The sequence below is a fragment of the Mobula birostris genome, chromosome 1, assembly GCF_030028105.1.
Source record: "Mobula birostris isolate sMobBir1 chromosome 1, sMobBir1.hap1, whole genome shotgun sequence".
NCBI lineage: Eukaryota > Metazoa > Chordata > Chondrichthyes > Myliobatiformes > Myliobatidae > Mobula > Mobula birostris.
In genome coordinates, this window is record NC_092370.1 from 250,194,705 (window position 1) to 250,216,714 (window position 22,010).

The 22,010-nt window shown below is 41.9% G+C and overlaps 1 protein-coding gene across 3 annotated transcripts in view; it reads right to left on the bottom strand.

Moving 5' to 3' along the window:
• The window catches only part of ppp4r4 (protein phosphatase 4, regulatory subunit 4), a 267,838-nt gene that overhangs the window by 130,233 nt on the left and 115,595 nt on the right, over window positions 1-22,010 (bottom strand). For all 3 annotated transcript variants that reach the window (XM_072274558.1, XM_072274552.1, XM_072274564.1), the window contains exons 4-5: window positions 6,348-6,495; window positions 5,340-5,413 (exon numbers count right to left, since the gene is read on the bottom strand). In XM_072274558.1, the coding sequence (XP_072130659.1) occupies window positions 5,340-5,413; window positions 6,348-6,495 (222 nt within the window). The remainder of the gene's footprint in view (window positions 1-5,339; window positions 5,414-6,347; window positions 6,496-22,010) is intronic.

A 22,010-nucleotide genomic window follows, 5' to 3' on the forward strand; every position in this document is an offset into this window, starting at 1 on the left:
CGGTAAGGATATACAACTCTCTAACACGGCCCCAAGCAAACTCTCCCTTGCCACCCAGGGCAGCGTTTCTGGCCCAGTGTTCTAGAGTTCTCACCACCCACTCCCTGATTTCTCCAGCTATAGGGTCTCCTTCATAGTGAATATAGATGAGAAGTATTCTACATCCTCTGAATGTACATATTCATCCTTCGCCACTACCAAGGAGAGATTCGATACAAACTGAAGGAACATTACATATACTCCACCTGGGTAGCCCAAAATCCTATGGCATTAACATTGACTTTTCCAATTTTAACCACCCTTCCCTCTGTTAGTTATTTTCCGCCTTCCCCCACAACTGCCCCCAACTTCCAATCCTACTCTGGTCCCCCAACTATTGACCGATTTTCCTAACACTCCCTTCCCAGCATCCCACTCTGATTCCTGACTCTATCCACCCCCTATCTGGTTCTGCTTCCACTGGCCGTTTCCCCTCCCCTAATGGTTCCCCATTATCACCCCCTTTTTGTGCTCTTCGTCAATATTCACAGTCCCTATCCCCCACCTCACTCCACTTTTCTCCACTTTTAATATATCCCAGATCTATACTTCAGCTGTCTTTGTCCCCAAGTCCATGTCTGTACCTCATTCCTACCCAGAATAACCTGCCTGTCATTTTGCATCCCTCCTCTGTCCACTAATCGTCTTGGACTCATTTCAACCCTCCCCTTCTCTTTATACTAGCCATCTCACCTCTCCACCCTCAGTCCTGCTGTGCGGTTTTGACCTGAAATATTCACAAATTCTCTCCCTCCACAGATGTTCCTCCAGCAAACTGTTTGTTGCTACTCTGGCTCCAAGAGAAGATTGCTATTTAGGACCAAAATGAACCCCACACTTTCCCAAGTTATCCCCTGTCTTTAATATATAGAAAACCATGGAGTCTTAGGACACTATAGCACAGAAACAGGCCCTTTGGCCCATCTACTCTTTGCCAAACTATTAATATGCCTAGTCCCATTGAGGTGCACTCAGGTCATATACCGTCATCCCCTCGAATCAATATACCTATAGAAATTTCGCTTGTGTTATGAAACCCGCATCCACTGTCTCCATTGGCACCTCATTCCCCACTTTCACCACCCTCTGAGTGAAGAAGCTCCCACTCATGTTCCCTATAAACATTGGTCCTTTCACCCTTAAGCCATTAGCTCTAGTCTCACTTAACCTTAGTGGAAAAAACTTGCTTGTATTTACCACATCTATACCCCTCATAATTTTGTATACCTCTATCAAGTCTTCCCTCATTCACTTACAGTACTGTGCAAAAGTGTTAGGTATATACCTAGTATTTCTATGTATTGTACTGTACTGCTGCCACAAAAAAAACAAATTTCATGACATATGAGAGTAATGATAAATCTGATTCTGATATGGGTCTCTATTGTGGACTGAGAGTGGGAAGAGGGCAGGGAGATGGTAATCATGCTTGGAAAAGGGGGAATGGAGAGGGGAGGCAGCAGGAAGCACCAAAGAAACATTCTGTAGTGATCAATAACCAATTGTTTGGAATCAAATATCCCTGTCTGGTGTCTCAGGGCTGGGTGGGTCTATACCCGCACCACCATCCTACCTTGGCACTCCTTCTCTACCATCTGTCTCACACCCCTCCCATGGCACGCCACCCTGCTATTCCCAATATCCTTTCCTCCCACCAGATTTACAAACTCACTCTCCACGTTGACAAGTACGGTACTGTGCAAAAGTCTCAGGCACCCTAACTATATATATATGCCTAAGACTTTGGCACAATACTGAATGCTCCAGGGAATAAACTCCTAACCTATTCAACCTTTCCTTATAACTCAGTCCTCCAGTCCTGGCAACATCCTTGTAAGTTTCCTCTGTACTCTTTCAATCTTATTTACATCTTTCCTGCAGGTACTGTAGGTGACCGGAATTGCACACAATACTCCAAATAAGGCCTCACTAACGTCTTTTAGACTATGGATCACTATTCTCAGAACACACTATTCTACCATACTCATAAGTGCCCTACCATTTGCACTTGTCTATAGTAAATTCCATCTGCCATCTTTCAGCCCATTTTTCCAGCTGGTCCAAACCCCGCTTTGATAGTCATCTTCGTCGTCCACTTGGTGTCATTCACAAATTTCCTGATCTAGTTTACCACATTATCATCCAGATCATTGATATAGATGACAAACGACAACATTTCCAGCACCAGTCCCTGCGGCACACCACTAGTTACGGGCCTCCAGTCAGAGAGGCAACAAAATTTTACCACTCCTTGGCTTCTCCCATGTAGCCAATGACTAATCCAATTTACTACCTTATCCTGAATGCCACGCAACTGAACCTTCCTGACCAACCTGTTCACACGGATCTTGTCAAGAGCCTTGTTGAAGTCCATGTAGACCTGATCCACTGCCTTGTCTTCATCAACTTTCTTGATAACTTCCTCAAAAAACTCTATAAGATTGGTTACACACTAGCTACCAAGCAAAAGCCATGTTGACTATCCCTAATCAGGCTCTTTCTTTCCAAATACTTATTTATCTATTCTATATAGAAACATAGAAAATAGGTGTGTCTATGTTTCTATTCTATAGAATACCTTCTGTTAGCTTACCCACTATTGAGGTCAGGCTCACTGACCTATAACTTCCTAGCTTATCTTTAGAGCCTTCCCTAAACAACAGACCAACATTTACTATTCTTCAGTCCTCTGGCAGCTCAATGTGGATCCATATTGACAAGTGGATAAATAACCAAAAGGGGAAAAACAAGCAGGAGACGTGGAGGGTATTGGGATAAATGGCTCACTATCATTCAGTAACCCCATTACCCAGGACATGCCTTCTTGTCATTGCCACCATCAAAGAGGCAGCACAGAAGTGTGGAGACATACACTCAAAGTTGAGGAACAGCTTCTTCCCCATCGCCATCAGATTCCTACATGGAAAATGAACCTATGTGCACAGTATTTTTCTTTTTCTGTTACTCTGAATAGCTAAGTGAGTGAAAGATGAACTGACGTCCAAAAGGCATAAAGTTAACGATGACACATTTCTTTAATATTTTAAGCAAGATAACTTCTTTATTTCCATCTTTTACAGTTTCAAAATAACAAAAAAAGGAAAAGGGCCCGAAGCAAAAGTTTAGGCACCCTGCATCTCAGTACTTAGTAACACACCCTTTGGCAAGTATCACAGCTTGTAATTGCTTTTTGTAACCAGTTAAGGGTCTTTCAATTGTTGTTTGGGGGATCTTCGCCCATTCTTCCTTGCAAAAGGCTTCTAGTTCTGTGAGATTCTTGGGCTGTCCTGCATGCACTGCTCTCGAGGTCTATCCACAGATTCTCGATGATGTTTAGGTCAGGGGACTGTGAAGACCATGGCAAACCCTTCAGCTTGCACCTCTTGAGGTAGCCCATTGTGGATTTTGAGGTGTGTTTAGGTTCATTATCCTGTTGTAGAAGCCATCCTCTTTTCATCTTCGGCTTTTTTAGACATGGTGTGATGTTTGCTTCCAGAATTTGCTGGTATTTAATTGAATTCATTCTTCCCTCTACCAGTAAATGTTCCCTGTGCCACTGGCTGCAACACAAGCCACCCCCATGCTTAACAGTTGGAGAGGCGTTCTTTTCATGAAATTCTGCACCCTGTTTTTCTCCAAACATACCTTTGCTCATTGCAGCCAAAAACTTCTATTTCAGCTTCATCAGTGCACAGGACTTGTTTCCAAAATGCATCAGGCTTGTTTAGATGTTTCTTTGAACCTTTTGAATAGAACTTTTCGTCCGCAATGAGCAAAGGTATGTTTGGAGAAAAAAGGGTGCAGAATTTCATGAAAAGAACACCTCTCCAACTGTTAAGCACGGGGGTGGATCGATCATGCTTTGGGCTTGTGTTGCAGCCAGTAGCACGGGGAACACTTACTGGTCAAGGGAAGAATGAATTCAATTAAATACCAGCAAATTCTGGAATCAAACATCACACCGTCTATAAAAAGGCCGAAGATGAAAAGAGGATGGCTTCTACAACAGGAAAATGAACCTAAACACCCCTCAAAATCCACAATGGACTACCTCAAGAGGCGCAAGCTGAAGGTTTTGCCATGGCCATCACAGTCCCCTGACCTAAACATCATCGAGAATCTGTGGAAAGACCTTGAAAGAGCAGTGCATGCAAGACCACCCAAGAATCTCACAGAACTAGAAGCCTTTTGCAAGAAAGAATGGGCGAAAATCCCCCAAACAAGAATTGAAAGACTCTTAGCTGGCTACAAAAAAATGTTTACAAGCTGTGATACTTGCCAAACGGGGTGTTGCTATGTACTGCCATGCAGGGTGCCCAAACTTTTGCTTCAGGCCCTTTTCCTTTTTTGTTATTTTGAAACTGTAAAAGATGGAAATAAAGAAGTTTTCTTGCTTAAAATATTAAAAAAGTGTGTCATCTTTAACTTTATGCCTTTTAGAAATCAGTTCATCTTTTACTTGCTTAACTATTCACAGTAACAGAAATTTTGACCGAGGTGCCCAAATTTTTGCGCGTGTGTGTGTGTGTGTGTGTGTGTGTGTGTGTGTGTGTGTGTGTGTGTGTGTGTGTGTGTGTGTGTGTGTGTGTGTGTGTGTGTGTGTGTGTGTGTGTGTGTGTGTGTTGGCGCGTGGCCAAGTGGTTAAGGTGTTTGTCTAGTGATTTGAAGGTTGCTGGTTCGATCCTTGGCTGAGGCAGTGTGTGTGTCCTTGAGCAAAGAATTGAACCACACATTGCTCTGCGACGACACCGGTGCCAAGCTGTATGGATCTTAATGCCCTTCCCTTGGACAACATCGGTGGCTTGGAGAGGGGAGACTTGCAGCATGGGCAACTGCTGGTCTTCCATACAACCTATATATATATATAGTATTTCCTGACATATGCCAGTGATATTAAACCTGAATCTGATTCTGAAATTGGACAGGTGTAATAAAGAGCTGGCATAATCATGATTAATCATACAACCTTCTCCCATGTTCCATGACTGATGCAGCATTTCTGCTTTAACTAGAGCAGGCATAAGGGATAGCACTTCAATGTTATTCTTGCCATTTTAATGAATGTCTGTAAATAAATGCAAGCATCTCACACAAAAGGCTGGAGGAACTCAGCAGGCCAGGCAGCATCTATGGAAAAGAGCAGTGTTGACGTTTTGGGCTGAGATCCTTCAGCAGGACTCAAATGCAAGCATCTACCATCTTTCTTTGAGATGTTCTCACTTTAATTATATACACATATTCATCAAGATATTCATGTTTGTGCAATCAGAAAGTAAATATATGGATTACTTTTACTTTACCTCTTGCCTGATGGTTTCCTTTGGTAAAGCATTGATTACAGCCAGGAGAGTCTCCAACCATGCATTGCTGACCACTGGCCAAAATACAAACATAATAAACTGTGACAAATTAATCTACAAAATTAACATATTACATAATGAAGTCCATCATCTAGTTCTGTAACCTAACACATGAGCTATGCTTCTTTATTTTTTTTGCCTGAAACAAAATAGTCTTATTATGAAGTAATAAATTAGAGACATTTATTTGGATCTTAGAAAAGAACTGTACTGATCTAAATTATTTTCATATTAGTCAGTTGAATTTTTCAACCTTCCAGGAGATTATGCTGCAGAATTTATTACCAGGGGAAAAAAACAGATGAGTTTATACTCTATAAAAAGCAGTATCTTGTAGTACCTCTTTTCCTTTTGTACTACCTCAAGATAATTTTGCGTGGAATAATCTGTCTGGATGGCATGTAGAGTACATGAAAGCTTTTCACTACATGTCGGTACACGTGACAATAATAAAACAATTACCAGTACTCCAAATCTCACAGTCAATTACAATTCCTTGACCATCTCTATAATATACATCTTCTCTGATGGTCTTATGAAACAGTCATTTCTGCCTGTCACCCACACAGCCCCCACCCTCACACACACACAAAAAGAACTATTGTGGAGTGTTTCTTTGTAACTATACCTATTAAACACTACTAAACAAAATTATACAAATTACTGATCACATGCTGCTCAATATCTGGAGCTTTAAATGGATAATCTTTGGCCTCTACCTCATCCGACCCCCTTCAAGCCAACACTTAAAAAACAACATATTTCACCAAGAAAACAAGACACTTTCAAATTCACATTATCCCCATTATTCCATACACTTTATCATAATTTTCCAAAAATGATTACTTATCAGTACAACAGATGAGATATTAAGAGTAAAAATCAGATTTTAAAACTACTATTACAAGCATGCAATGCTGAAGGATTCAGTTCAGTATTGTAACTAACCTGTATCTTTGTGATCTAGGTTTACCAATATAATCGGGAGAAAAGAGTGGATATAAGCTGCTGTGGAAACCAACTCTTCTTGTAGGATGGTAAGAAATGAAACTGCAGCAACTAACTGCATCTCCACCCCTGCAACATGGAGTACCTCCTACAACAAATAATTTTTTATGTCAGAATTGACTGGATACCTGGAAAATATCTGAATTTTCTCATTTAGAGCATAGAACATAGAAGAGTACAACACTGTATGGGCCCTTTCGCCTCTGAGGTTGCTTTGACCTTTCAATATACTCCCTGATCAATCTGACCTTTCCCTCCTATATTACCCATAGCCCTCCACTTTTCTTTCATTTATATGCTATCGAAGAGTCCCGAACTGTTCTTAATGTATCTGCTTCTACCACTACCTCGGACAGTGCATTCCTAACGTTTAATATTGTGTGTTAAAAAACCTACCTTTGACATCTCCCCTAAACCTTGCTCCACTCACCTTAAAAGGATATCATCTACTATTAGCCATTGCCACCCTGGGAAAAGGCACTGACTGTCAACTCTCTGTGCCTCTTATCATTGTATAGACCTCTATCAATTGGCCTCTCACTCTCCTTTGCCCCAAAGAGAAGAACTCTGTCTTGCTCATCCTATCCTCTCTAATCCAGGCAGCATCTGGATAAATCTCCTTTGCAACCTCTCTTATGATTCCACAGCCCTCCTACAATGAAGCAACCAGAATTGAACACAATGCTCTGTGTGGTCTGTTCAGGGTAAAGCTGCAACATTACCTTGTGAATCTTTAACTTATCCCTCAAACTAATGAAGGACAATACACCATACACCTTCTTAACACCTTATCAACTTTTGCAGCAACTTCTTGAGATCTACAGACTTCATACCCAAGGTCCTTTTGTTCATCCACACTGCAAAAAATTCTACCATTAATCTTGTAATACATCTGTCTCTGTCCAACAACATTCTACACTATCCCCAACACCACCGTCTGCCCATCCTTCCATTTTCTCATCCAAGTCATTTATAAAAATCACAAACAGCAGTGGTACCAGAACAGATTCACCAATCAACAATCTCCAGGCACAATATGTTCCATTTACTATCACCCTCTGCCTTCTGTGGACTGGCCAATTTTGACTCCATGCTGTCAGGCTTCCATGGATCTCATGCCTCATTTCTTTCCGGAACAGCCTTCCAAAGGAACCTTGTTAAATGTTGTACTAAAATTCATATACCAGTGCCTATGAAAAGAATTCACCCCCCTTGGAAGTCTTCATATTTTATTGTTTTACAACATTGTATCACAGTGGATTAATTGGGCTTGTTTGAAATTAAGATCATAAGATATGGAAGCAGAAGTAGGCAGTTTGGCCCATCGAGTCTTCTCCACCATTCAACACTGATCAACAGAAAAAGACTATCGTGTCAAAGTGAAAACAGATCTCTATAAAGTGATCTAAATTAATTACAAATATAAAACACAAAATAATTGATTGCCTAAGAATTCACCGCCCCTCCTTAATATGACACACCAAACCAATTGGTTTTAGAAGTCACATAATTAGTTAAATGGAGATCTATTTTTGAAGACCTGCGTGCAGTCAAGGTGTTTCAATTAACTGTAGTAAAAATACAGCTGTATCTGGAAGGTCCAACAGCTGGTGAGTCAGCACCCTGGCAAAAACTACATCATGAAGCCAAAAGAAGACTCCAAGCAACTCCAGGAAAAAGTTTTGAAAAGCACAAATCAGGGGAGATAGATACAAGAAAATTTCCAAGTCACTGAAAATCTCTTGGAGTACAGTTAATTCAGTCATCGAGAAATGGAAAGAACATGACTGTAACCCTGCTTGGAGCAGGACATCCACAAAAACTGAGTGGCCATGCAAGAAGTGACTAGTGTGGGAAGCCACCAAGGGAAGAGACCTATGACATCTCTGGAAGAGTTACAAGCTTCAGTGGCTGAGGTGGGAGTGGCTTCACAAACAACTGTTGTCCAGGTGCTTCACCAGTCAAGTTTTATGGGAGAGTGGCAAAGAGAAACCCACTATTGAAAAAAAAACTCACATGAAATCTCGGCCAGAAGGCATGTGAGATACTCTGAATTCAGCTGGAAGAAGGTTCTATGGTCTGATGAAACCAAATTTGAGCTTTTTAGCCATCAGTATGTTTGGCATAAACCAAACACCGCACATCATCAAAAACACCCCACCCCTATCATGAAGCATAGTGGTGGCTCCATCATGCTGTGGGGATGTTTCACTGCAGCAGGCCCTGGAAAGCTTGTGAAGGTAGAAGGTAAAATGAACATAGCAAAATACAGGGAAATCCTGGAGGAAAGCCTGATGCAGTCTGCAGGAGAACTGCAACTTGGGAGAAGATTTGTCTTCCAGCAAGACAATGACACCAAGCATAAAGCCAAAGCTACACAGGAATGGCTTAAAAACAACAAAGTTAATGTCCTGGAGTGGCCAAGTCAGAGTCCAGACCTCAATCCAATTGAGAATTCAGACTTGAAAAGCGCTGTTCACTCATGATCCCCATGCAATCTGACAGAGGTTGAGCAGTTTAGTAAAGAAGAATAGAGAAAAATAGAAGTGTCCAGATATGCAAAGCTGATAGAGATCTATCCACTCAAAATCAAGGCTGTAATTGCTGCCAGAGGTACATAAACTAAATACTGATATGAAGGGGGTGAATTCTTATGCAATCAATTATTTTGTGTTTTACATTTGTAATTAATAAAGATTCGTAAAAAGTTGTAAATTTGTAATTTGTAAAAACAGACTTCTTCTGTTGATCAGTGTCAAAAAAGCCAAATTAAATCCACTGTGATTCAATGTTGTAAAACAATAAAACCTGAAAACTTCCAAAGTGGGTAAATACTTTTTATAGACACTGTACATTATATCTACCATTCTACCTTCATCAATTTGTTATTTTTTCTTCGAAAAAGTCTATCAGGCTCGTCAGGCATGACCTGTCCCTCATAAAACTATGCTGAGATTATTAAACATGCCTTGTAATTACTTTGCCTCTCCAAATACTTATTAATCCTGTCCCTAAGAATCATCTCCATTAGTCTACCAGCTATTGATATACTGTAAGACTCACTGCTCTAAAATTCCCAGGATTATCCCTACTACCCTTCTTGAACAAAGGTACAATATTTGTCATCCTCCAATCCTCTGATACTAATATCTGTCAAAAGCTCCAACACTGCTTCTTTTTTAATCCCAATGTGCATTAGTCTGTTCTACATTGACCTAATGTTCATCAAGGTCCCTCCACTGGTGCACACTGAATTTCTGTAAATTATAAATAATAATATCATTGTGGGTTAACTGTTAATATTAATAACTGACACTAATCAGTGGTTAATATTTTAACAATGCTTTTGTTGAAATAAACATATTTCTGATTTAATAAAAATTATAGGCCTTTACACATTTCAAATACATAACTACAATAACAAAACAATGTCACTATACCTGTAATTGTCTCAGCTGCAGGTAACTGAAACTTTTGCTTCTTAATTGAATTAAGTAGGATTCTTTTTCAATGTACATTACAAAAATATCACATACATTGGTATACATTCCATTTAAACACATAATTCTCAAGACACTCTTAAAGAGAAAATCTGCAGACGTTGGAAATCCAAGCAACACACACAAAATGCTAGAGGAACTCAGCAGGTCAGGCATGGAAAAGAATATAGTGTATGGAAAAGAGTATAGTCGATGTTTCGGGCTGAGACCCTTCATCAGGGCTGTCCTGCTGAAGGGTCTCAGCCCAAAGTGTTGACTATACTCTTTTGCATAGATGCTGCCTGGACTGCTGAGTTCCTCCAGCATTTTGTGTCTCATGACACTCTTTTGGTAATTTCACTGCAGATAATGTATTGATTCCTTGTTAGGTAAATATTTGATTTTTATCCCCAATCCGTTCAGTTGTTGACAGTACCAATAAGTACAGAGTTAAAAAATTCACATTTTATCGGAAATAAGAATGGGTATGAAACCTTTACATGATTCCTTGAAGCATTTAACAAAATACAGGGGGATTAAAAGTTCTTCATTTATATTGTGTATTTCATATACTCCGAACAACAGTAACTACAGAATAGAAAATGCCAGAAACATTCAGTAGGTCAAATAGCACCCGTAGAGTTGGGGATGATGTATTAGCATGGATAGAGGTTGGTTAACTAACAGAAACCAGAGAGTTGGAATACATTGGTGTTACTCTGGTTGGCAATCAGTGGTGAGTGGTGTGTCACAGTGGTCAGTGCTGGGCCCACAACTGTTCACGAAATACATTAACGATCTGGAAGAGGAGACCGAGTGTAGTGTATCTAAGTTTGCTGATGATACTAAATTGAGCAGAAAAGGAAATTGTGTAGAAGATACGAGGAGTCTTCAGAGAGATATAGATAGGTTAAGTGAGTGGGCAAGGGTCTGACATATGGAGTACAATGTTGGTAAATGCGAGGTCATCCACTTTGGAAGGAAAAGTGAATTATTATTTTAATGGTAAAAAATTGCAGCATGATGCTATGTCGTGGGACTTGGGAGTGCTTGTGCATGAATCACACAAGGTTGGTTTGCAGGTACAGCAGACTATCAAGAAGGCAAATGGAATGTTGACATTCATTGCTAGAGGGATTGAATTTAAGAGCAGGGAGGTTATGCTGCAACTGTAAAAGGTACTGGTGAGGCTGCCCCTGGAGCACTGCGTGCAGCTCAGGTTCTTCTTACCTGAGGAGTATATACTGGCTTTGCAGGCAGTGCAGAGGAGGTTCACCAGGTTGATTCCAGAATGAGAGGGTTAGACTATGAGGGACTGTACTAGCTGCAATTCAGAAGAACGAGAGGAGATCTTATAGAAACATATAAAATTACGAAAGGAATAGATAAGATAGAGGCAGGAAAGTTGTTTCCACTGGTAGTTGACTAGAACTAGGGTACATAGCCTCAAGATTCAGGGGAGTTGATTTAGGATGGAGATGAGGAGCTGCTTTTCCCAGAAAGTGTTGAATCTGTGGAATTCTCTGCCCAATGAAGCAGTGGAGGCTACCTCAGTAAATATATTTAAGACAAGGTTGGATAGATTTTTGCATAGTAAGGGAATTAAGGGTTATGGGGAAAAGGCAGAGAGGTGGAGATGGCCAGATCAGCCATGAACTTATTGAATGGTGAAGCAGGCTCACTGGGCCAGATGGCCAACTCCTGCTCCTATTTCTTATGTTCTTATGTTCTTAAAACCAAGCAGTTTATGTTTCAAGTCCAGGACTCTTTGTTAGTGCTGAGAAAGGGAGAAAACAACGCAAACACGAGGAATTCTGCAGATGCTGGAAATTCAAGCAACAGACATCAAAGTTGCTGGTGAACGCAGCAGGCCAGGCAGCATCTCTAGGAAGAGGTACAGTCGACGTTTCGGGCCGAGACCCTTCATCAGAACTAACCAAAGGAAGAGCTAGTAAGAGATTTGAAAGTGGGAGGAGGAGGGGGAGATCCAAAATGATAGGAGAAGACAGGAGGGGGAGGGATGAAGCCAAGAGCTGAACAGTTGATTGGCAAAAGGGATATGAGGGGACCATGGGACAGGAGGCCTAGGGAGAAAGAAAAGGGGGAGGGGGAAGCCCAGAGGATGGGTAAGGAGTATAGTGAGAGGGACAGAGGGAGAGAAAGGAGAGAGAGAGAGAAAGAATGTGAGTATATAAATAAATAAGTAACAGATGAGGTACGAGGAGGAGGCAGGGCATTAGTGGAAGTTTGAGAAGTCAATGTTCATGCCATCAGGTTGGAGGCTACCCAGACGGAATATAAGGTGTTGTTCCTCCAACCTGAGTGTAGCTTCATCTTTACAGTAGAGGAGGCCATGGATAGACATATCAGAATGGGAATGGGACATGGAATTAAAATGTGTGGCCACTGGGAGATCCTGCTTTCTCTGGCGGACAGAGCGTAGGTGTTCAGCGAAACGATCTCCCAGTCTGCGTCTGGTCTCGCCAATACATAAAAGGCCACATCGGGAGCACCGGACGCAGTATATCACCCCAGCCGACTCACAGGTGAAGTGTCGCCTCACCTGGAAGGATTGTCTGGGGCCCTGAATGGTTGTAAGAGAGGAAGTGTAAGCGCATGTGTAGCACTTGTTCTGATTACAAGGATAAGTGCCAGGAGGGAGATCGGTGGGGAGGGATGGAGGGGGAACGAATGGACAAGGCAGTCGCGTAGGGAGCGATCCCTGCAGAAAGCGGGGGGGAGGTGGGGGAGGGAAAGATGTGCTTAGTTGTGGGATCCCGTTGGAGGTGGCGGAATTTACTGAGAATAATATGTTGGACCCGGAGGCTGGTGGGATGGTAGGTGAGGACAAGGGGAACCCTATTCCTAGTGGGGTGGCGGGAGGATGAAGTGAGAGCAGATGTGCGTGAAATGGGGGAAATGCATTTGAGAGCAGAGTTGATGGTGGAGGAAGGGAAGCCCCTTTCTTTAAAAAAGGAAGACATCTCCCTCGTCCTAGAATGAAAAGCTTCATCCTGAGAGCAGATGCGGCAGAGACGGAGGAATTGCGAGAAGGGGATGGCGTTTTTGCAAGAGACAGGGTGAGAAGAGGAATAGTCCAGATAGCTGTGAGAGTCAGTAGGCTTATAGTAGACATCAGTAGATAAGCTGTCTCCAGAGATAGAGACAGAAAGATCTAGAAAGGGGAGGGAAGTGTTGGAAATGGACCAGGTAAACTTGAGGGCAGGGTGAAAGTTGGAGGCAAAGTTAATGAAGTCAACAAGCTCAGCATGCGTGCGGGAAGCAGTGCCAATACAGTCGTCGATGTAGCGAAGGAAAAGTGGGGGACAGATACCAGAATAGGTTTGGAACATAGATTGTTCCACAAAGCCAACAAAAAGGCAGGCATAGCTAGGACCCATACGGGTGTCCATAGATACACCTTTAGTTTGGAGGAAGTGGGAGGAGCCAAAGGAGAAATTATTAAGAGTAAGGACTAATTCCGCTAGACAGAGCAGAGTGGTAGTAGAGGGGAACTGGTTAGGTCTGGAATCCAAAAAGAAGCCGAGAGCTTTGGGACCTTCCCGATGGGGGATGGAAGTATATAGGGACTGGACATCCATGGTGAAAATAAAGCGGTGGGGGCCAGGGCACTTAAAATCATCGAAAAGTCTAAGAGCGTGAGAAGTGTCACCAACATAGGTAGGAAGAGATTGAACAAGAAGGGAGAAAACAAGCTAGTTTAGGTAGCAGGGCACCTTCTTTAATCTAGTGCACTGTATTCAACGTTCACTATTTGGCTCTCTCTACAATGGGCAACGAGAAACTAAATGCAAATTGGGCAGCAGTTCAGTGGAGAGGCTGCATTCTATCCACAAGAGTGACCCAGAGCTGCTGGTTGCCTGTTGCCTGCTGCTATCATTCAATATCCCACTCACAGTCTGATCTCTCCCCTGTGGCCTCCTGCAATGTTCAAACAAGACATAGCACAAGTTGAGAAACAACATCTCACCTTCCATCTGAGCACTTTGCAGGTCAATATCAACTTAGAAATGGAGAGCACAGGAATGGGATTTATGGTTCACCTGATGCCTATCTGTGTTAATCCCATTTGCTCTGTATACCCCTATGCCTTTCCTATCCACATACTACTCCAAACACCTTTTACACACTGTATTTGTATCAGCCTCTACACATCCTCTAGATACTCGTTACAGATATATGTGAAAAACGTACCCCTTAGATCCACCTTCACCTTTAACCTCGGCTGTCTGGTTCTCAACTCCCCAGCCTTGGGAAAAAGTTACTACTGACTACCGAAACTGCCTATGTCCTTCCTAATTCCTCCTTTTCACACCCCACCCCCTTTACGTCAGGGACACAGCAGTGGAAACGACAAGCAGTTTCAAATTCCTGGGAGTGCACATCTCGCACAACTTCTCATGGTCCCAAAGCACATCCTACATAGCTAAGGAAGCTCACCAACACTTTGGTTTTCTGAGGAGGCTCAAGAGAGCTGGACTTTGCACATCTATACTCACCTTATTCTACAGTTGCACAGCAGGGAGCATCCTAACAAGCTGCATCACTGCTTGGTGCAAAATTACACTGTGGCAGACAGGAAGACTCTACAAAACTACCCTCCCCATCCCCCCCATGGACATATATACAGAAAGATGCTGGAAAAGGTCTAGTAGCATCATGAAGGATCCCACACACCCAGCTCATGGAGTGTTTGTCCCACTCACATCAGGGAGGAAGCTGTGTAGCATCCACACGAGGAAAACCAGACTCAAAAACAGTTATTTTGCTGAAGCAATAAGGCAGATCAACCTCTCCACGCACTAACTCCACCTTTATTATTTCCTGTCAGTCACCTTATGTACAACCCAGTGTCATTTTATGGACACACAATCAATCTATTTATATATAAGCTATCCTATGTATTTATATTTATTGTGTATTTATTATTACTATTGTTGTGTGCTTTATCTTTTGTATTTTTTGTGCTGCATTGAATCAGGAGTAACAATTATTTTGTTCTCCTTAAACTTGTGTACGGGAAATTACATTAAACAATCTTGAATCTAGAATTTTGTAAATCTTCATAAGGTATTCCCTCTTTCTCTTATGTTCCAGAGACAATAAGCCCAACCTGTCTAATCTCTCCTTATACCTACAACCCTACATTCCCGGCAGAACCTGGTTGATCTATCCTGAGTTCTCTCCTGTGTTATCACTTTTTTCCTGCAATATGGTGGCAGGAAGTGCACACATTATCCCAAGTGCAGTCTAACCAATATTTTGTACCAATGCAACATGACATCCCAACTTTTATACTTTGCCTATTCCTATGATGGCAAGAATAACAAATTCCTTTTCCACCAACCCATTCAGAGAGCTGACTTAATGGAGATTTATAAAATTATAAAGGACATGGATAGGATAGGTAATCAGAATCTTTTTCCCAAGGTAGGGATGTCAAGAACCAGAGGGCACAGGTTTAAGGTGAGGACAGAAATTAAATGGAGATCCACCTCAGTTATTATGTACTTGCATAATAAAAGAACTTTAGTTCCTAGTGGGCAATGCAAGTGATTCACCCAGAACCAGAAGCTTCAATGGTGAGCGGGTTGCACGTGCTTAGTGTTGAACACTGTTGAGTAATTAAAAGTTCTAGCAATACCTGTGCCAAGTTTGGTTTCATTAAACATAACATGGTGCCAGAAGTCAGTGTAAGGCCTAAACATTGACAGTAAATGAATACTGTCTGCAACTGATGATAATAATGACGGGAAAAGCTGGCCAGCGAGGCAAAACAACATATGTTACCAAAGTTCAGCAGTCACCGAATCCACCAAGAAATTCTGGTGAGAGGACAAGAATTCCCATCATGGATAACCTAAGTCCTCCCACACCTATGTAGTTTACCACCAATCTAACTGATAACTAGAAACACTTCAAACAGCAATTCAATACATATTTAGTGGCTGGCAGAGCAAGGGAGGCTGTTGATGAAAAATTGGAAAAGTCTATTTTTCTGTAATTGGCGAAGATGCTTTGGACATCTATAACAGCCTTCAAATTGATGAAACAGTTTTTACATTGGACACAGATGACAAAATTTGAGGAGTAGTCTGTCCCAAGTAAATACATAATTTCTTTTCCTGGGATCAGAAACAAGGTGTTAGCTTTGACCAATACTTAGCTGAGGCTCACACATTGAGTAAGTCCTGTGAGTTTGGAGGTTTGAGAGACTCACTAGTAAGAGACAGAGTAGTTCATGGAAACCCAGATAATGGGCTCAGAGAAAAATTGCTCCATGAAAATGTTTTGACACTGGAAAAGGTTATGGACATGTGTAGGGCAGAAGAGACCACACGAGCACAAGCTAAGGAGCTACACAGGACAGACACAACAGTGTATCCTGTAAAACAGAAGAACTGTGCACAAATCATTTCCCAAATCAAAGAGATTTGCAAAGCAAAGAGATAGGCTCAAACAGCAAATGCAGCAAATGTGGAGGTAATCACATTCCAAAGTCATGTCCTGCAATAATTTGGGAGAAGAATCATTTTGCAAAGTGCTGCAAAGCTACAGCTACCAAGAGAAAGGTGCACACTGTTGGTGAAGAAATTGAGGAAGTCTGTGTGGATTCTCTACAGACTTCTGGAGCTGGTAAAACAAAATGGATTATTCCAGAGACTGAGAATGAGACAGTAATTCTATTGAAGCTTGACACCAGAGCCCAGATGAATTTGTTATCCATAGAGGATTACAAGACTCTCAAAGTAAAGAGCAAGATTTACCCAGTGCAGTTAAAGGTGACAGGCTATACTGGAGAGAATGTTCCAGTAAAAGGGGGCTGTATAGTGGTGACCTTCAAGCACAAGGGGCAGCACCTAAAGACACAGTGAATGATTGTAGAAAAGCAAGTACAGCCAATATTAGGTCTGCGTCCATGTGAAAAGTTCAGCCTGGTGAAAAGAGTCTTTGTAGTGGCTTCACAGATCAAAGATGATCATCCAATACTCATGAAAGAGTACTTTGAAGTCTTTGAGGGGCTCGGATGCTTACCTGATGTAACTCAAAAAACTCGTAACAGCATCCATGAGAGATACAGAAGCGGTTATGCAAGAGAAGCACAAGAACTCCACCTTCCATTTGCATTAGGATGCCAGTGCTGAACAGAGTGATCCTGATGAATAAATTGCCAGTTTTGCTTCCATATTATGCAGCTTTGGTTCGAAATCTGCCTCTCATCGGCCTCCAGTTCAAAGTTCAAAGTAAAATTTATTATCAGAGTACATATATGTCACCACATACAATCCAGAGATTCTTTTTCTGCAGGCATACCTCGCTAATCTATAGAACAATAAGTGTAAACTGTAAACATCAAGAGCTATAAACTGTAAACAAACTGTGTAAATAAGAAGCATGAAATAACAATATGACAGAGCCCAAAACGTTGACTGTACCTCTTCCTATAGATGCTGCCTGGCCTGCTGCGTTCACCAGCAATTTTTATGTGTATTGCTTGAAATTCCAGCATTTGCAGATTTCCTCATGTTTGCATCCTTAAGTAAGTATTCAAGGTCGCTTTTGTTCAAGAGCCTGATGGTTGAAGGCTTGTAACTGTTTTTGAACCTGGTGGTGCAAGTCCTGGGGTATTTGTACCTTCTACCTAATGGCAGCAGCAAGAAAATAACATTGCCTGGGAGGTGAGGATCTTTGAGGACCTTTCTACAGCAACATTTCCTGTAGATGTGCTCAATGTTTGGGAGAAGTTTACCCATATTGCACTGGGCTGAATCCACTACCTTTTGTAGGATTTTCCACTCAAAGGCATTGATGTTCCAATACCAGGCTGTAATGCAGACTTTCCACCATACATCTATAGAAGTTTGCCAAGGTTTTCGATGACATGCCAAACCTCCGCAAACTCCTGAGGAAGTAGAGGTACTGTCGTGCTTTCATCGCAATAATATTTATATGATGGGACCAGGACAGGTCCTCTGAGATAGTGACCCCAGGAATGTAAAGTTACCGACCTGCTCCATCTCTGACCCTCTGATGATTACTGGCTCATGGACCTCTGGTTTGTCTCTCCTGAAGTCTACAATCAGTTCCTCGGTCTTATTGACATTGAGAGCGAGTCTGTTGTTACTACACCTCTCAACCTAGTTTTCAATCTCCCTCCTGTATGCTGATTCATCACCCTGTTTGATAAAGCCAACAGTTGTGTCATCAGCAAACTTGTATATGGTGTTGGAGCTGTACTTAGACACACAGTCATTGATGTAAAGCAAGTAGAGCAGGGGGCTAAGTACACATCCCTGCTGTGCTCCTGTGCTGATGGAGATTGTCACCCAAAGCAAATGCTCCAGAGCCGGATGTAGTTTATCCTCATACCCAGGAGGAAAATGCAGAGAAGCTAAAGACAGATGGCTAAATGAGAAATGCTCAGAGATAGAAATGCTACAAACCCATAACCCTGGAACAAAGTTGATGCAAGGTAAGATTAAAGAACTAATGGGGAAATTACCTTGCTCAGCAAGTGGATGCATCAAGGCAAAATACGGCAACTTAATTATGAGCAAAGAGGAAATCCTAAACAGATTTTACAGAATATGTAAAAGAACTTTTTGAAGACCAAAGAGGAGAAAACCTGAACATCAAAAAAATCTTGAAGGACCTAGCCCATAAATAAAACAAAACATAACAGAGCAACTGATCCAGACAACATCGCTGTTGAAATGATACCGGCCTTAGAAGATTTCAGAAAAGAGAAAATAATAGAAACAGCAAATGAAATCTATGATCATGGGGAGATACCTGATGATTTAAGTAAATCAGTGTTCATCACACTTCCAAAGAAAGAGGGAGCAACAGAATGTGAGTTACATCGTACAATAAGCCTGATGAGCCACGTGGCAAAAATTATTCTCAGAGTAATCACGATGAAAGCAGGACGCTGTATAAAACCAGAAATCAGTAAAGAACAATGCTGTTTTGTGGAAAACACTGGAACTAGAAATGTAATTTTCATGCTATGGATGATCTGTGAACGAGCTATCCAGGTACAAAAAGACATCTACCTATGTTTCATTGACTATACAAAAGCTTTTGACACTGTCAGACACCAAGATCTTCTGGAAATGCTTCAATATCTTGACATAGATGGGAAAGATATACGTTTCTTAAGAAACTTATACTGGGACCAGACAGCATCGATCAGAATAGGAGAAGTGAGTGAGTATGTGAATATCACGAGAGGAGTCAGGCAAGGTTGTGTCTTTTCACCAGACTTATTCAACCTGTATAGTGAAAATATCTTGAGAAATATCAAAGACATCAAAGGATTCACAATTGGAGGCCATTATATAAATAACATCAGCTATGCTGAATACATCGTACTAATAGTTGACTCAGAAACAAAACTTCAAGAACTACTCACTCTAGTGGCAGCAGAAAGTAATCACAGAGGCCTCTCAATCAACAGCAAGAAGACAGAAAGTACGGTCATCTTCAGAAAGACAAACATCCCACAATGTGTGATCAAGATCGGAAATACAAACATCAAACAAGTCAACAAATTCAGATACCTTGGCAGCCTAATAACAAGTGAGGTAAGGCGGTGTAAGTTCCATTAATAAATCTAATTACCTTAGGAGTAGGAAATGGAGGCAGCAGTTAGGGCGGTCGAGTGCTCCGTTTGCAGTATGTGGGAAGCCAGGGCGAGCACAATCATCCCTGATGACTACACCTGCAAAAGGTGCATCCAGCTGCAGCTCCTGACAAACCAAGTTAGGGAACTGGAGCTGGAGCTGGATGAACTTCGGATCATTCGGGAGGCAGAGGCAGAAATAAACAGGAGTTCCAGGGAGATAGTCACCCCTAAGAGTCAGGAGACAGGTAGCTGGGTGACTGCCAGGAGAGGGAAGGGGAATAGACAGAATGAGCAGAGCACCCCTGTGGCCGTTCCACCAATAATAAATACATCGTTTTGGATACTGTTGAAGGGGGTGTCCTACCAGGGACAAGTTGCAGTGGTTGTGTCTCTGGGACCCTCAGCTCTGAAGGGAAGGAGGGAAAAGAGGACAGCAGTAATGATAGGGCATTCGATAGTTAGGGGGACAGATAAGAGGTTCTGTGGAAGAGATTGAGAATCCCGGATGGTCTGTTGCCTCCCTGGAGCCAAGGTCCGCGATACCTTGGATCGAGTTCTCAGTATTCTCAAGAGGGAGGGTGAGCAGCCAGATGTTGTGGTCCATGTAGGGACAAATGACGTGGGTAGGAAGAGTGAGGAGGTCCTGTAAGGTGAGTTTAGGGAACTAGGCGTCAAGTTAAAGGACAGGGCCTCGAGGATAGCAATCTCAGGATTCCTACAAGTGCCATGTGCAGGTGGGTTTAGAAATAGTAAGATAGCGCAGATCAACATATGGCTGAAGACATGGTGCAGGAGGGAGGGCTTCAGATTTATAGATAATTGGGCAGTTTTCCAGGGAAGGTGGGACTTGTTCCAGCGGGGCGGTCTACATCTGAACTGAAGGGGGACAAATATTCTTGCAGGTCGGTTTGCTAGAGAGGCTCCAGTGGATTTAAACTAGATACGGGGGGGAGGGGAACCAGAGTGTAGGAACAGATGTGTGGGAGAAGGAAGAAAAAGAAAATAGTAAAGTTGTTTGCACCGTTAGTGGTAAACAGAGAGTAAGAGGTGGAAAAGTTCTTAAATGCATTCATTTTAATGCTAGGAGCATTATAAGAAAGGTGGATGAGCTTAAAGCATGGATTGATACCTGGAAGTACGATGTGGTAGCTATTAGTGAAACATGGTTACAGGAGGGGTATGATTCGCAACTAAATATTCCTGGATTTCATTGCTTCAGGTGTGATAGAATCAGAGGGACAAGAGGGTGAGGTGTTGCACTGATTGTCAGAGAAAATATTACAGTGGTGCTCTGGCAGGATAGATTAGAGGGCTCGTCTAGGGAGGCTATTTGGGTGGAATTGAGAAATGGGAAAGGTGTAGTAGCACTTATAGGGGTGTATTATAGACCAGCAAATGGGGAGTGAGAATTGGAGGAGCAAATTTGTAAGGAGATAGCAGATATTTGTAGTAAGCACAAGGTTGTGATTGTGGAAGATTTTAATTTTCCACACATAGACTGGGAAGCCCATACTGTGAAAGGGCTGGATGGTTTGGAGTTTGTAAAATGTGTGCAAGATAGTTTTTTGCAGCAATACATAGAGGTACCAACTAGAGAAGGGGCAGTGTTGGATCTCCTGTTAGGGAATGAGATAGGTCAGGTGACGGAGGTATGTGTTGGGGAGCACTTTGGGTCCAGTGATCACATACCATTAGTTTCAATATAATTATGGAAAAGGATAGGTCTAGACTGAGGGTTGAGATTTTTGATTGGAGAAAGGCTAACTTTAAGGAGCTGTGGAAGGATTTAGAAGGAGTGGATTGGGACAATTTGTTCTATGGGAAGGCTGTAATAGAGAAATGGAGGTCATTTAAAGGTGAAATTTTGAGGGTACAGAATCATTATGTTCCTGTTAGGTTGAAAGGAAAGGTTAAAAGTTTGAGAGAGCTATGGTTTTCAGGGGATATTGGAAACTTGGTTTGGAAAAAGAGAGATATCTACAATAAATATAGGCAGCTTAGGGTAAATGAGGTGTTCGAGAAATATAAGGAATGTAAAAAGAATCTTAAGAAAGAAATTAGAAAAGCTAAAAGAAGATATGAGGCTGCTTTGGCAAGTAAGGTGAAAATAAATCCAAAGGGTTTCTACAGTATATTAATAGCAAAAGGATAGTGAGGGATAAAATTGGTCCCTTAGAGAATCAGAGTAGACAGCTATGTGTAGAGCCAAAAGAGATGGGGGAGATTCTGAACAATTTCTTTTCTTCAGTATTCACTAAGGAGAAGGATATTGAATTGTGTAAGGTAAGGGAAACAGGTAGGGAAGTTATAGAAACTATGATGATTAAAGAAGAGGAAGTACTGGCGCTCTTAAGGAATATAAAAGTGGATAAGTCTCCGGGTCCTGACAGGATATTCCCTAAGACCTTCAAGGAAGTTGGTGTGGAAATAGCAGGGGCTCTGACAGAAATATTTCAAATGTCATCAGAAACGGGG